The sequence below is a fragment of the Tachysurus fulvidraco genome, chromosome 13 (genome assembly GCF_022655615.1).
Source record: "Tachysurus fulvidraco isolate hzauxx_2018 chromosome 13, HZAU_PFXX_2.0, whole genome shotgun sequence".
Taxonomy (NCBI): Eukaryota; Metazoa; Chordata; class Actinopteri; order Siluriformes; family Bagridae; genus Tachysurus; species Tachysurus fulvidraco.
Window position 1 is genome coordinate 7,329,262 of NC_062530.1, and position 16,192 is coordinate 7,345,453.

General features: G+C 39.2%; 1 protein-coding gene across 1 annotated transcript; it reads left to right on the forward strand.

Moving 5' to 3' along the window:
* The first annotated feature begins 1,913 nt into the window (after nucleotides 1–1,913).
* Nucleotides 1,914–9,486, forward strand: eif3m (eukaryotic translation initiation factor 3, subunit M). Its single transcript, XM_027147751.2, has 11 exons — nucleotides 1,914–2,067; nucleotides 3,232–3,364; nucleotides 3,820–3,958; nucleotides 4,810–4,933; nucleotides 5,025–5,119; nucleotides 5,212–5,295; nucleotides 5,373–5,472; nucleotides 5,747–5,828; nucleotides 7,406–7,549; nucleotides 7,672–7,732; nucleotides 9,261–9,486. Exons 1-11 carry the CDS (start codon nucleotides 2,026–2,028, stop codon nucleotides 9,382–9,384), a joined length of 1,128 nt encoding a protein of 375 aa, XP_027003552.1. The 5' UTR covers nucleotides 1,914–2,025; the 3' UTR covers nucleotides 9,385–9,486.
* The last annotated feature ends 6,706 nt before the right edge of the window (nucleotides 9,487–16,192 follow it).

Genomic DNA, 16,192 nt, shown 5'->3' on the forward strand with positions numbered 1-16,192 from the left:
ACAAGATTTCTGAACTTGATATACAGGAGCATTTGGTACCAGGTACATCCTTGGTGCTTGGAAAATGATGTAGTGTAGCTTGACTGTATGTTTCGTGGATGAAATATAACTGTTCTACTTCATCATTGGACCAATCCTTATCATCACAGCTGCTAAAATAATGTTTTCAATTTATGCACTTAATGTTGGTTACAGGTCTTTAAAAAGTGATGCATTTGTATCATCATTAAAAACACTTGGTTTGGAGAGTTTTTTTTGCACTCCGGCCAACAAGCAGCTGAGTGAATCATGCTATTATATTAGGCCAGTGTTTGTTATACATAATCCTCCTGGTTACACTTGACAAATGGTACAACAATGTGTCTTCTCCAGCTTATGATAGTCTGTAATATTACTTTATTGGGTGCAGGATGTTAGTTTTTCATACAGATGTCTGATTCACATGATTTTGTAACACTTCCTAGTTGGTAAATCATCATGGCTTACTATCCATATCTTGAGTCATCTTCTTGGAATTTGTGTAGTTCAGCTCCTTAGGGTGTTGTCTGGCTTACTACATTTTTAACATCCAATTTATAAGAAAACATAAAGATTTAACTTGGTGTGTATGTACTGTATCTGTAGAGCTGAATGTCACACACATGGCCTGAGCTTTTGTCAGGCTCTGTGTGGAAATTTGAATGATATTAATGGTTTTCTCCATTTTCCTCCCCGTCTCAAACATAGACGGCTATTCTAAGTTGCTCTGTGATGGACTGACATTTAATGAAGGGTGTATACTTGACTAGTGCCCAGTGTTACTGGAATAAGCTCTGGGTCCACTTCAACCTTGAACCAAAAAAAACAATTTTGTCTGTATGTATACGAATCTACTAATATTATCAGGGCTGTCAAGTGTCACGCATTGAGAGTGACAGTCACTCATTTCGGTCTTTTGTCACGCTCTCCCGTCACACATCGTATTTCTCACGCAAAAAACTTTTTGACTATTTATCATATATTTAATAAGCCGCAGCGCCCAAAATGTATCAGTCTGCACCGCTGTCTCTATGGAACCGGGCAGGAATCAAGCGCGTCTCAGTTCTTAGCTGACACTGATCAGCCGATCAAAAAAAAAGAGGCTACACAATAGACAATCGGAAAATAGCACTATCTGGGTAAGATTTAACGCAACAACCAATGAAAAAAAAACATTCATTAGAGAGGGTATTTTCAATGGTCGGTTTGAACAAAACCTCAACACGAAACATTTTGTCTCTGGACGGGACATTGTCCTCAATCATGACCCTAAAAATGGCTGGGCTTGAGATGAACTGTTTTAAATGGGAGCAACATTATAAATGATAAAGGAGTCCAAAAAGGCAACAAACACTTACAATAAACAACACCAGTCATAATCTTTCTCTTTCTCTCTCTCTCACACACACACACAATTAATAAATGGAAATTAAACAAATACTTTGTATTTGGGGGGAAAGTGTCACGCTTGCCTGTCTTCAAAACTTGAGAGGCCTGTATTATACTAATAGCAGCGCAGTACACCAATCACTTACTGTTTACACTCATCACCAAATCAACACCTTTATGCCTACTCATTCATATTGACTTGTTGGTCCCTGTAACGTTTACACAGAATGGTGCGAGGGGCACGACATCGAGCAAACAACAGTTCTGGTAAACCTTGTTTGATGGGAGAGCTCTGAGTGAGGAGGAAGACTATGGTAAGGAGGAAGACTATGGTAACTCAAATAATTGACATTTACATTTACAAATGTTCATGTAAACTTAAATATTCACTCTTTATAACCGTGGTGAGAAGGAAAACAAACATCTCAGACAGCACAACAGCACAATATGACACCGTGTTCCAGTTACATTGTGATCCTAAGTGGCCATACTGTATTGCCTGTTACTTTAAGTCAATCACCCGGAAGTACACGAGCGACTCCGGCGTTTTGTTCAGTTCTTTTTCCGGTCGCTGGAGCCTCGCAGTGAACGTGTGGATTTTATCTGCGCTTCACAAACATGAGTGTTCCGGCTTTTATCGACATAACTGAGGAGGATCAGGTATCCTTTATACTATTTAATACAATATACACGTGTGCGTATGATCATTTTACCTTGTTTTCAGCTGTATTTTATTTGCCCAAGGCATTAGCATCAGGTCTGTATAAGCTCTGTAGCTTAGCAATGGGCCAATCCCAAACCGCTTCCTCCGCCCTTTCTGTGTGCACTACCGAGGGTATGACGTCATGTGCTCAACCCTCACCCTAGTGCACTGTTTATGCTTTAGAGCTGAGTTTGGGATACGGCCCTATTCTAGCCCACCATCCTGCCTGCTAGCCGTTTCATTAGCTAGCCAGCTAACTGTAGGCTTTGGCCTGATATTAGTTTATTTTATCTTTTATATATTTTAGCTAAACTTATATCAACTGTTATGTTGTTCATTTCCTAGTTTTATGGAAACATTATTTTATATTGCGTTAAAAAAATAATAGTTTAGAAAAAATAAATGTTTTGTGTGTTTTAATATCTAAATAATATAGAAGGCAGTCAGAAGTACACTTGTGTTTGTGCTCATTTTATTTCTGTTGTGAAGCATCATAACGTGTTTTATTTGTAGGTTTTGTTTATTGTCAGCTCAGACAAGTTTGTTGTATTACTGTTTACTTTTGTAAATGTACTGGGGAAATATTTATGTAATATATAAATTATATTAAATTAAGTGTGTGTGTGTGTGTGTATATATATATATATATATACACACTCACATACATACACACTTCATTTAATATAATTTATATATTTAAAATTTATATATTCATATTTGTTATACATTTATATTTTATATTAATTTATACATTTTGTTTAATTTATATATAAATTTATATATACATATAGTTATATTTATATAAATACATTTATAATTTATATATAAATTGTATTTAATATAATTTATACACACACACACATATATATATGCATAAAATTGTTTTTGAAACAGTTTTGTTAAAAATAAAAAAAAATCTTAAAAGCAGTATTCATTACATTGTTTTGATGGGCTAAATGTGAGAAATTTTGTGGATGATAGTAGAAATTTGTGAATGTGATGTTAATTTTTAAAAAGTCAACGTCCAGACACCATTAATTGCAATGTCATCATCTCAATATGTGTGACTGGTTTACAAAAAAACAACTGTGTGCTAAAATAATTTTGTTTTCTTGCTGCAGGCCTCCGAGCTGCGGGCCTACATCAAAGCTAAAGGAGCAGAAATCTCAGAGGAGAACTCAGAAGGAGGCCTTCATGTCGATCTGGCTCAGATTATTGAGGCCTGCGATGTCTGTCTGAAGGATGAAGACAAAGGTAAGCGACCATGTCTATGCCCTACATTTAGTGTGCTTGTATGCACTATTTACCCTAATTTTAATCAAACAGGGAGTTTTTAAATCTATGATGAGGTTTTAGAAGGTAAACACTTATGAGATGTCTCCGTCTGCTTCCTAGTGGACTCTAGCACTGTTTGCCACCTGGGGAAAACTGGGCTGGATACAGTTCCCAGTGATAGCTTTAGTTACTATAGATATTTATGTTATAAGAGTGCTTACTTTCCCTTTTCTCTGTTCTGTTATTTTTTTTTAAATATATTTTCTGCTGTTTTATTTTGAACATAATAATTGTAAGAAAAGCCTATTTTTTTGTTTTTGTCTTCAAACATTTCTTGCTCTAATTTGTTTGTTCAGATCACACATAGTAATAGTTTATAATTCTAATATATATAGAATGGTGTTTATAATTGTTGTGTGTGTGTGTGTCTGTAGATGTGGAGAGTGTGATGAACAGCATCGTGTCTTTGCTGCTGATCCTGGAGACTGAGAAACAAGAAGCGCTGATCGAGAGTCTGTGTGAGAAACTGGTGAAATTCCGTGAGGGAGAGCGGCCCACTCTAAGGATGCAGCTGTATGTTCACTTTGTTTGCTTGTTCGCTCCTCCTTTCTTTTTCCCCCTCATCTTTTATTTGTTTATTTTTCACTCCATCACCCACTCGTTCATCCGGCTGTTCGGTCCTTTTGCTCATCCACTCGTTCATCTGTTCTTCTCTTCCTTATTCTTTCATCCATCCGTTCATTCCCCCCAGTTATCGTTCGGCTCTTGCTCGCCCGCTCTTTCATCCGTACACTCGTGCTGCATCTCGCATTTTGTTCAATCAGTTGTCTTTGCTCACCCACACACTCGTCCTTTTTCTCTTTTGCTCACGCGTTCATTCACACATGCGCTTCCTCGTTTTCCTGCACTTTCACACTTTTGCCTCTCACACAGTCCCTCGCACATCGGTCCACTTTCACTCACTTATCAGTTCTCTTACTCCCCGTCTTCGATTGTTCATCCGATCAGTCCCTCACTCCCCCAGCCATTCATTCATCCATTTTCTTCACAAATACTACAATATTCTACACTAAAAAGAATCAACTTGCCCTTCTGTTTAAATGCTGGGATGGTAAAAGTATTAAAGCTTCCATGAGGATAAACGTATAGAAATAAAAACTTATCGTCTTGTGTAAAGACTTTGACACTGTTTGTTGATTCTGTGCACAATTTGTTGCATCTCGAGTGCAAAATCAGTTAAATAGCCAGTCAGTAAATGGTGTCAGACATTAGCAGCAATACAGCAGGATTGAACCAGATTAGGAAAGCGGGACATGGTGTGTACAGTGTGGATTAATTGAGTTTTATGCTATGGGTCTGATGGGCTGTGACGGCTTCACTTCATGCTACTGTCAATAACTGACGTTTTGTGTTTAACGTTTCAGCCTGAGTAACCTGTTCCACGGTATGGACGAGAACGTACCGGTGCGACACACAGTGTACTGCAGTCTTGTTAAAGTGGCAGCTGCTTGCAACGCCATCGCTTTTATCCCAACCGATCTGGATCAGGTACAGCCCGAGCAGCAGTGTTAATGCACAGAGAGAGAGTTAATGCCTCGTATCGGTTGATTCCACAGTCTTATTCCGCTTTTATCTGTAGGTGCGCAAGTGGATAGTTGACTGGAACCTGAGCACAGAGAAGAAACACACTCTGCTGAGGCTGGTGTATGATGCGCTGGTCGACTGTAAGAAGAGGTACACACTCGGATATTACCGATAATGCTTTATTTAAGGTCTCTTCCTGATTTTAGTTCGTGTCTCATATTGTATTGCTTGTGTACGTACAGTGAGGCTGCAGCGAAAGTGATGGTAGAGCTGCTGGGCAGTTACACAGAAGACAATGCTTCCCAAGCCCGGGTAGATGCCCACAGGTATGGTTTTTGTCCACAGGTTTTTTTCTAAGATTTTCTGTTTGCAGAAATACAGCACAGATCTCGGTCTCTTACAGGTGCATCGTACGAGCTTTGAAAGACCCAAACACGTTTCTGTTTGATCATCTTCTGGCTCTGAAACCTGTTCGCTTCCTGGAGGGAGAGCTCATCCACGATGTGAGTAGAGACTTTTACTTCTGCATATATTAAATCAGAAATCTATTATCTAGCCTACTGGGTAACTAAACGTACTTCTGGATCGATTCCATTTGTAATAGAAGCAATAAACTGAATGATTATGTTTTTGCATCTCAGGAAGCAGATTTATCGTACTGAGCATTGGCATCAGCTTATTAACTGCCATAGAGATCCACATGAATTTTATATAGAGTGTTTCTGAACCGCTGACTTAGCAGGTAACACGTTAATCGCACGTCTGCTTTCTCCCTAGCTGCTGACCATCTTTGTGAGTGCAAAACTTGTAGCCTACGTCAAGTTCTATCAAAGCAATAAAGACTTCATCGATTCTCTCGGTGAGTACTTTAGGGATTCGACGATGGCATGTAAAGCAACAGCTTGTCCAAAGGTGAAATGTTTCCAGGTTTTTGTTTTGTTTGTTTGTTTATTTAGAACATTTTAATAAGTGATGCTCACATGTTTAGATCAATCAGTTTGCTCTGAAATCTCATCCATTCATAATGCAGCACTAAAGTTAAATCTGCACCACTTCCTACGCTGAGCGACGCTGGACCGCGTGCTGAAGTAGAACGTGTTTATCTTAAGATCAATAAGAGATCGGCTACTGTTTTACTCACGACGTCTGTCTGTGCATTTCACAGTTTCAGAAACCAACTAATGTCTGTTTTAGTTACTTAACAACTCGATCTGGTTTGAGCTGAAGAATGATTTAGGCATTTCGACCTGATGCTAACGTGGTACCTCTAAGTCTTTACTCATCACGATGGTCAAACCCATTGACTAGTCCACTGTGACTGAAATCTAACCGAATAAGCTGTCTATAAAATAGTGATAACGTTAATCAAAGACTTCTATAAATGTTTGAGGTAGTATAGTTTGCTTATATACTTCTAAGTTACATATATTCTAAAAGAAACCTCTAGCAGCCTGCTGAGTCAACAATAACAAACTAATTACGTTAGCTCGTGCAGATGGTATTTTTTAAGCCTCAGCTGATGCCTGTTATGATTTTCACTATTTTCACCATCAGGCTTACTGGAGCGTTATAAACGCCAGCCCAAGCCGAGATGTTGTGTACGCACTTGAGTGTTTCTGCTCTGCTGGAATGTAAAACTCAGCAGAGGCTTTGTTTGGCATCCGCACAAAGAGACGAGCTCATTAAAGTCGGGATCCTCCTTGCCTCCAAACTGTATGAGACAAATCAGGCACAGCATTTTAAAGACTCAGCACTCAGTGAACCGGATCGTTGGTTCTCTGGTCATCACTGCTTACTTAATTAATGTAAATACACTTTTAATTTGGTTAAATGTTAATTATTTACACTGCAGCAGCAGCAGTTTTTAGCGATCGGAGCATTCTTGTTCATTTGTTCATGTATGTCATTGATTACAGCTGTGTTTAGTCATGCAGAGGTGGTAATTAGCAGTTCAGTCACAGCTAGCATTTATAGTGGATAAGACTTTAGATATGGTCGGAATTGACTTGCTGGCGATTCTGTGCACAAATTGAGACATGTCATGCTTGCCAATATGAGTGGAAGAACTCCAGTGTCCTGCACAGAGCACTGACCTCATTTTATTAAGGCTCACTGAGCACAAATCCCCACAAATGAGCACTGAGCACAAATCCCCACAAATCCAAAATCTAGTGGAAAGCATTCCCTAAAGAATGGGAGTTTATATTCTATATACTTCATATCAATGCCTGAGCTAGTTGACTGTGTAATGTCATATACACACACACACACACACACACACATACATACACAGACACACATGTACATGGTATTCAGTAATGCAGGAGTGGAAAAATCGAAATTCATTACCTCACCAACTGGGCAAGCTCTGTTTTTATGGCATTCCTAATCACTGACTCAGTTTGCTAAAATACAAATGTTTTCATTTGTGTTTAGGTTTGTCACACGAGCAGAACATGGCCAAGATGAGGCTACTGACTTTCATGGGCATGGCTGTGGAGACGAAAGAGATTTTATTTGACACGATGCAGCAGGAGCTGCAGATTGGTGCAGATGACGTGGAACCCTTTGTTATCGATGGTATGGCTCGGTTCCTTATACCTCTAATCATAATCCTGAATCATAACCTTTGTTCACGTGATTTTTTTCTTATTTTATTTTTTTGATATACACATTCATTTATGTTTTTTCCGTTTTACTAGCCGTTCGGACCAAGATGGTCTACTGCAAAATCGACCAGACGCAGCGCAAGGTTGTCGTAAGGTAAGCTTTTTCCGAGTCCTTAAGACCACACCGGCTCACGCCAGTGGTGCCCCATCCATGTCAGAGCAGGAAAATGTACTTCAGTGGGTTAACACAGTGCTTAGCTTTTTGAAATGTGCAGTACGTTGCACAAATATTCACACCCTTGAACATTACCGATAAGTATATATCAGACACACTCCTTTCACTAGAGGATTCCACCTGAAGGTCAGTAAATGGTTAGGTAGACCAGTGGTCCCCAACCTTTTTTTCGCCGCGGACCGGTCAATGTTTGATCATTTTACCGTGGCCCGCTGGGGGTGGGGGGATGGCTATACAATTAAATTAAAATTACTAATTTTAATTTAATTGTATTTAAACATGCCTTTTAAACTCACTACAACGCTAAATCAATGAGAACCCTGAGCTTGTTTCTTTGCCACAAGACGGTTCCATCTGGGGTAATAAGAGACAATGACACCCGAAGTGTGTTGCTTATGTCCAGTTTATTCCGTTGTTTTGTTTTGGTTGCCGTCACTGCAGAAAACCCCGCTTCACACAGATAGACACCCTTATCCAGAGTGACTTACAACTGAACAATTGAGGGTGAAGGGCCTTGCTCAGGGGCCCAGCAGTCGCAGCTTGGTGGACCTGGGGTTCGAACCCATGATCAGTATCAGTACCCAGGATCAGTAGCCCAACACCTTAATCATTGAGTTACCACATCCGCCAGCAAAGCAAACACAATATACACGTACACCAAGCACTGCTTGCAGCCGCTCAGCTCCAGACGTCACCTAAACCCGGCCCGATATTTTGCACATGCGCGGTATTGGAGCGGCTTTAGATGACGTCTCTCAGCTCCCGGTTAATCTCTCATCCATGGAAAGTCGCACAAACCCGAGAGAGATACACCACAGTAAATAAAATGGAAATAATTTAATGTTCTTTGGGCGCCCCGGTACCATCTGGTCCACGGACCGGTACCGGCCCAGGGATTGGGGACCACTGAGGTAGAGCATTCGTGAGAGACTCAAGTGTCATTACGAACATGATATTACCATCACCATGCTTTCTGTGGTTCATGGTGTTCTCTGTATGGTGTGCAATATTGTTTTTCGGTCAGTAGAGCTTTGTTTCAAGGCCAAAAAGTTCACGAGACAAGAGAATCTTTTTTACACATTTGCCGAGTCTCCACATCCAAACAGAATTTCTTATGGCTCACTAATCCCACAATGCTCAACATTTTGAAGAGTCTGAGCTGTGGAAAGCCGATTTGTTGTAGCTTTGGCTCTCTTCAGTTCTTCAGTTACCTTTTTGGTTTCTCGTTTCTTTCTCTGACTAATGGCCTTCGTGTGTAAAGCGTAAAACTCCGAAATTTCCGAAGCGTAAATTGGATATTAAACTGAAACGTGTTTCAAATTGTTTTCCTATTTGTGTTTATTTTCCTTCTGACATGGATCGTATGAAATCAAATGGATCATTAAGCATGGGATGGAGTTTTATTTGCTATCAGTGTTTTATTTCTGGTTGTCTGTGTGTGTGTTAGTCACAGCACCCATCGCACATTCGGAAAGCAGCAGTGGCAACAGCTTTACGACAGGTTGAGCTCCTGGAAGCAGAACCTGGCCACAGTGAAATCCAGCCTGCAGGCACTATCTCCTACTGTCTAAAGAGCTCAACACAACGATCAGCAGATTTTATACACACACACCCACACACACAAACACACTCAAATAAAAAAAACATAAAAAATAAATAAATAATGAAGTCTGGGGGTTGTTTTCTTCTTCTTTTCCCTTTAACCCTATGTGTCACTTGACTGGTTATGGTGATTATTGCTATTTGCTGAGAGATGAGACACAGGCATCGGGATAAGGAATGTTTGTTTGGGGTGGGGGTTAGATAAGCTTTACTTGACAAAATTCAGGTCTTTTTTATTATCCAAGTATTAAATATCAAGCCTTCAGGAGCACAGTTAAGAATCTGACCGTGGAGACACTTCAGGTGACGCTTAGCATTTTATCTGGGTTCTTTGTAGGGGAAGCTTTGTATTATAGGGTTTTATATAGAACCTTTAACAGTTATTTTAGGCAAAATCCCAAAATGGCTTTATTGCACAAGGCAGAACATAATGAGGAATTATTCAACTTTGACCCTGATTTTAGTTTAGGTAAAGACATTAATTAGCTTTATTTCATTTTACCGTTTTATTTTTATTTAGTTTTTAAATGTGTTTACACATTTTACACAAAAAGCAAATTTGAAAAAATATCAGTTTAGTAATAAACTTATGAATGGAAAAAAAAGCTACTTTAGCTTGATTAATGACCAAAATGTGGGCAAGCTGAAAGGAAGTGTGCATATCTCTGTGCTGAGAGAACTGAGGTGTGATCACATGAAAATGTTGCTCTGTTTGTTTGCTTCACTGCTCTATGGTCATGAATGAAATGTGCATGCAATTTAACACATCATGCGATTGTTTTTAATAAATTTCTGTTTTTAATGGCAGTTTCACACACAGCATGTGCCCTTAAAGTCACCCGAAAGTATGTAATTCTACATTTCAGCACCATGGCTTAGTGGTTAGCACGTTTGCCTCACACGTCCAGGGTTCGTTTCGATTTGGGGTTCGATTCCCGCCTCCGCCTTGTGTGTGTGTGGAGTTTGCATGTTCTCCTCGTGCCTCGGGGGTTTCCTCCAGGTACTCCGGTTTCCTCCCCCGGTCCAAAGACATGCATGGTGGGTTGATTGGCATCTCTGGAAAATTGTCCGTAGTGTGTGAGTGAATGAGAGTGTGTGTGTGTGCTCTGCGATGGGTTGGCACTCCGTCCAGGGTGTATCCTGCCTCGATGCCTGACGACACCTGAGATAGGCATAGGCTTCCTGTGACCCGAGGTAGTTCGGATAAGCGGTAGAGAATGAATGAAAAAAAAAACATTTCAGGGTGGTTTTAAAATATTAACGTTTGGATCTTGTCTGTAACGTCTCTCAAATGCACCTTGCTTTTTCTCTAGTGTGAATATTGGCTTGGTTCCCTGTTCACTTTCACTCATAAGCACTGCATAATGGAGAATGCTCAGAAATATTATAAACAATGTCCATAAAAGCATTCCTCCAGCTAGGCACATTCCATTTTGGGAAGGGAGTCACCGAGAGCACTCAACAGAGCAGTACAATTTTTAATGGTTGCATAGTTAGAAATAATATGTACAGTGGTTTTTGAAAACCCTTCGGGTTGTGGCTGCATTCTCGAAAACAGGAAAGTAATGTAAAAATTCAGGTTTGGACCAGATTTGGGTTTTCAGCCAGTGAAAATCTAGCATACGTCCTTTCAGAAAACATGCTCCTTTTTTTTTTTTTTAACTAAATCAACGTTAAGGGATGGCGGCTTATTTGCTTACATGTTTCACACATATGGGGTTTGCCATTTGATTAGCTGTAGGTGCTGAGCTGTGCTGGAACCATTCCAAAGATATGTGTTGTATTGTGATTGCCATCTCTAAAATTTCTGTAATGTGTGATTGTGCCCTGCGCTAGGTTGGCACTAAACCTCATGCCAAGACAGATTTGGAGTCCAGGCTCAATGTGACCATGTGTTAAATCTGGTAAAGGCAACGGATGGACTCTGTAACCTTTCCTTGAGTGTATATAAAGACTATGTTGGCTAAGGACTATATTGGCTAACAGTTTAACACATGCAGTGGGAAATCTTAGCTCAGTGGTTAAGGTGTTGGACAACTGATTGGAAGATTGTTCCTTAATCCTCAATTACTCATCTGTATAAATTAGATAAATCCGGATAAGGCTGTCTGCCAAGTGTCATAAATGTACAAGTGTCTATGAATATCTAATATGTATAATGAAACAGACATCATTCCAAGCAAGTTTATGATCAGATACTGCTTGTCAAATTGTCCATGATGCTCCTGCACCATCACATCAACAGCATAGTTAGAGAGTAAGGTCTATGCCATGAATCAGCGATTATTTTCTTACCAATGTTAGTGTGAACATTGCAAAGGGGTTACGATGAGGCTGGTGTTAAAATCCCATGAGCGGCTTTTACTTCAGGAGAGTGGTGGAGGTTGATGTGGATGATGATAATGAATGAATAAATAAATTCCCATTGTAATCATATCCTTCTTTAAAATTTGTCTAATGTTTTATTTCATAGAGGTCAGTGGGTATCTTTCAGTAAAATTGGGAACCAAGGGTGACCAGAATTTTCAGCATATTATCGATTACTTATTCTATGAAGGGTTACAGAGAACACGGACAGAGTGCCGACTCATCACAATATAATCACGTACACACATTACGGACAATTTAGATATGCCAATCAGCCTACAACACATGTATTTGGACTGAGGGAGGAAACCCCCGAAGCACAGGGAGGTGGCAGGACTCAAACCCACAACCCTGGAGATGCATGGCAGATAAGCCTACCACTAACCCACTGTGCTACCTAGAATAATATATTGTAGAAAATGTAAAAAAATTGACCATGTGAAGGCGTTCCTCAGGCTGTTACACACATTTATATTGCACAGGCTTTCATCCAAATTAACACTTACTGTAGGTAAGAGATGACAATACTGGGTTTGTGTTTGCAACCTTCCAGTGCAAGTTTTACTAGCACTGGTCACTAGGATTCCTTTTTGTGAAATCTGACAAAATATTTTCAGACTAAAAGATATGATTATTATGTCTTGGTTCCATGTTTTATATATAAGAACATGTTGGATCTGCTTGATATGAGTTAACATTTGAAATCTATATTTGAGCTATTCTTTCATTTTGGTTAGAAGTCACTAAGCAAAGCATTTCTTAGTGCGCAAGATCTGTTTTCTTCAAAATGGTGAATTATGAAAGATTCTCTCCCAAAAGCTATTAGTCAGCTTGCTGTGTTCCTGTGGAACCCAATCTGTGTGAACTATGAAACATGACAGATCATAGGATAAAAATGTGCCTTCAGTGAATTAAATGGAACACCACAACAACTCCCACTATCTCTCCCTTTCTCCGTTCCTGATATCTGGTTGGGGTTACGATTGCAATGATGTGCCATTGAGATTTAGCAGTTGTGACATATTTCTCCAGTTTAACAGTTTCCACTCAACTACAAACTTTTGTAGAAAGGACAATATTTACATGTACATTATTTTCTGCCTAGTGTCACCCAAATGAGGATTAGGTTCCCTTCTGAGTCTGGTTCCTCTCAAGGTTTCTTTCTCATATCATCTCAGATAGTTTTTCCTCGCCACCATCACCTTAGGCTTGCTTATTTTAGATAGATGTTAGATTTAAATAGTAACCTAATTTGAAATTTCTTCTTCTATACTCCTATAAAGATGCTTTGTGACAATGTAAATTGTTAAAAGCGCCATAGGGGAGAGTGGGGTAAGATGAGCCAGATTTTACTTATGTGGATCTCCAGGCAAGGGAAATTTAAGGCCCAAGGGTAAATTGAGCCATTTGGGGGTAAATTGACCATCCTGTTTTATGCAAGTATAATACAAAAAAAAACTTTTAAAAAAGGTATTTAACAATACACTTACCTTTCCAATCAATGTCTAATCTATAAAGCTACCTCAAACAACACAAAACAAAACAGTTAAAGTTGAATTGTACCTTTAATCTTTTATTTTTTGTGTTGGTGAACAATAGTTTTAAACATTTCTAAGTGAAGGATTGGCAGCGTAGTTTTCTGGAATAAGAAATATGGTTATATGCTGTATTTCTTATGCTGTTAATCAAGTCATGTCCAATCACACACACACACACACAAACGTGTTTGGCAGAAAGAACGTCCCATCGGTGTGTTCAGTTCTAATTTCCAATTTTGTTAAACAGTTTCACAGTTTTGAACTTGTGAGAAGAAAAGAACAGTTTGAACTTTCAGCCCTCAGCAAAATGAAAATGACTATTGAACATTCCATCCATCAAGCTTGCAGGGAAATATGAGTCGTTGCTCCCTCCTTGCAGTTCCTCCAACCTTTCAAGGTTTAGGAAGCCTCTTCAGCACATCATTCAGTGGGACAGATCCTACATAGAGGTGGAGGTTGAAGCCATGGGTTGATCTTCTACAGAAGTAGACAGCACATCAGGGTTTGGTCTGTCTGACACCATGGATGGTTCAAACTCTGCATCAGAGAAAATATCTCTGTTGTAAGGAAAATTCCCTGTGAACCTGAATCCAGAACAGATATTTCATGGTGTCATTGCTGACAAGAAAGCCTCTTTCACACAAACAGGGACGTGGTACAGTATATGCTGTCTGTAATTGGAATTGTCTTGAATGGACCATAGACACTCTTGTCCAGAAGCTGCAGGCGATGAGATGTTTGGGGTGGAATTGTGAGCACAACAATCCCCTTTCTCTTTGCTTAAATCAAATAGTAGCACTATGAGATGGTCAGAGGAGCACTTGGTATGCTGAACCAGATGTTCAAAGAACTCTGCAAAGGTGTCTTCATTGATCCAACCACTGGTTCATTTTACCCCACATCATCTGGCTCACTTTGCCCCATAGCCATTTTAGCTTGATGAAAAACATGGTTTTATATGTTGACAAATCACCAAAATGTACTTTAGACTTAGATAAATTTGCTTTGGCACAACAGCGAGTATACCTGAAATGCAGAAAATCAACTTTAACAAGCAAATAAGTGTTTTTGTGGAAAAAAAACATCTTATCTCTTGTCCCATGTGCTTCTCCTCACAAAAAATTACAACTGATGGAGTCCTTCAGAATGTATGGTCACATTACACCAAATTTGCATAGTTGCCCAGAAACAGGGGATGGGTCAACTTACCCACTGGGTCATCTTACCCCACTCTCCCCTACAAATAAACTGAATTGATTTGAATTCATTATAGGTCTAAGGTTCTAAAGACCAAGACATTCTGGGGTGTACCATCAAGCACAAATTGTTCTTGTCATGTCAATGGGTACTGACAGAGGTATTATGATATTTTTGCATTTATCTATCTAGGGTATTTTAGAGTCCAAATACAACTTGGAGGTACTTTCTAAGCCAAAATAAATGTATACAATTCTAAAACTGGGGAAGAAATCATAATTATACGAACTGACGTATGTCTAGACGTATGTGCATAATTTTTTTTGCAATATTTTTACTTTCTCTGTCAACCGCAGTATATAGGAGTTTAAATTAAATAATGATCAAAATGTATATGTTCAACTTTAATTAAATAGTATTTATATCTAATTCAGGCGATCAGTTTTTATATTACAGCGCTTTGTGTACAGTATGTGGTTCCCCTTTTCAATCGTCCAAATATCATAGGACAGGTTAGTCGGCCAGGGGCAGGTTGTTTTTCTCTTTATTTTACTTCGAACTAAGAAGATAAAGGGTTTCTATTTTAGCTAGCGTTTCTGTTTGGAATCTGTTGCTGTTAACGCTCAATATGAAGTCGAAAAAGCTGTCAGTGCCAGTAAAGCCAACCGTCATTAGGCTGAAAAAGCAAAACAGACCAATCAAAGAGATATCAAAAACATCAGGTGTGGCCTGATGTACTATATAGTATAGACTTGAAAAGAAGGAATGCACTAGTCAGCTATGGCAATACTTTCAAAGCCAGTTCAGTTTTGTCCAGTTACTTTTGGTCATGTAAAGATTGACCACATACAAAAAGTGTTATAATTCACCTGATTTGGATGTTGAACTCATACTCATTATTTGATTCCACTATGACAGTCAGTAGAAATAGCATTAACTTTGTCAATATTCAAATAGTCTGTAGCCCAATTCTGTCATTAGGCACAGTTAGCTTAGAATATGTCCTGCTCCTAAAAACAGTGCTTCATAAAAGCATTGTTTATATTTACGGCATTTGGCAAACACCTTCATCCCAAGTGACTTACATTTAATCTCGGGTAATTGAGGGTTAAGGGTTTTGCTCAGGGGTCCAGCAGTGGTGGCTTGGTAGACCTGGGATTCAAACTCACAACCTACCAATGAGTAGCCTGACATTCTAACCACTAAACAGGACTTCTTTACACAAGGAAAATTCTGACAATGTCGTCTGGTCTTTCTTCTGAGATAAAGAAGATGGAATTCATTCATCAACCGGCTTCAGCTTTGCTCGTAACAGTGTCCAGACACGCGCTAAGGGACAAGGTGAAAAAGTGCAGCTTTTCAATTGGCAACAGGCTCCAAGAGAGCAAGAAATCTATCATATCACTGAAAAGAGTGCTGGCTCAGGATTGTATATTTAAAGCTCTAACCGTAGGGCTACACAGTGGTACGTGATAATGAAGATTATTCGTACCAGGATACCGCATGACTCATTCTTGTTATTTGTAAGATTTACTTGTGTGGTTTCCATGAAGCAGGTCAACAACACTTTAATAGTGTTATTCCTTAGAAACATGAGACACAACCAGAGACTAGACAGAGACTTCATAACAAAACAAAACATAACAAAAAAGAGAAGAATACTTTTATAAAGCAC

Coding starts and splice junctions, on each gene's coding strand:
- eif3m (XM_027147751.2), top strand. CDS start 2,026: ATGAGTGTTCCGGCTTTTATCGACATAACTGAGGAGGATCAG. Junction 2,068..3,231: donor ACATAACTGAGGAGGATCAG/GTATCCTTTATA, acceptor TTCTTGCTGCAG/GCCTCCGAGCTGCGGGCCTA. Junction 5,296..5,372: donor GCCCGGGTAGATGCCCACAG/GTATGGTTTTTG, acceptor GGTCTCTTACAG/GTGCATCGTACGAGCTTTGA.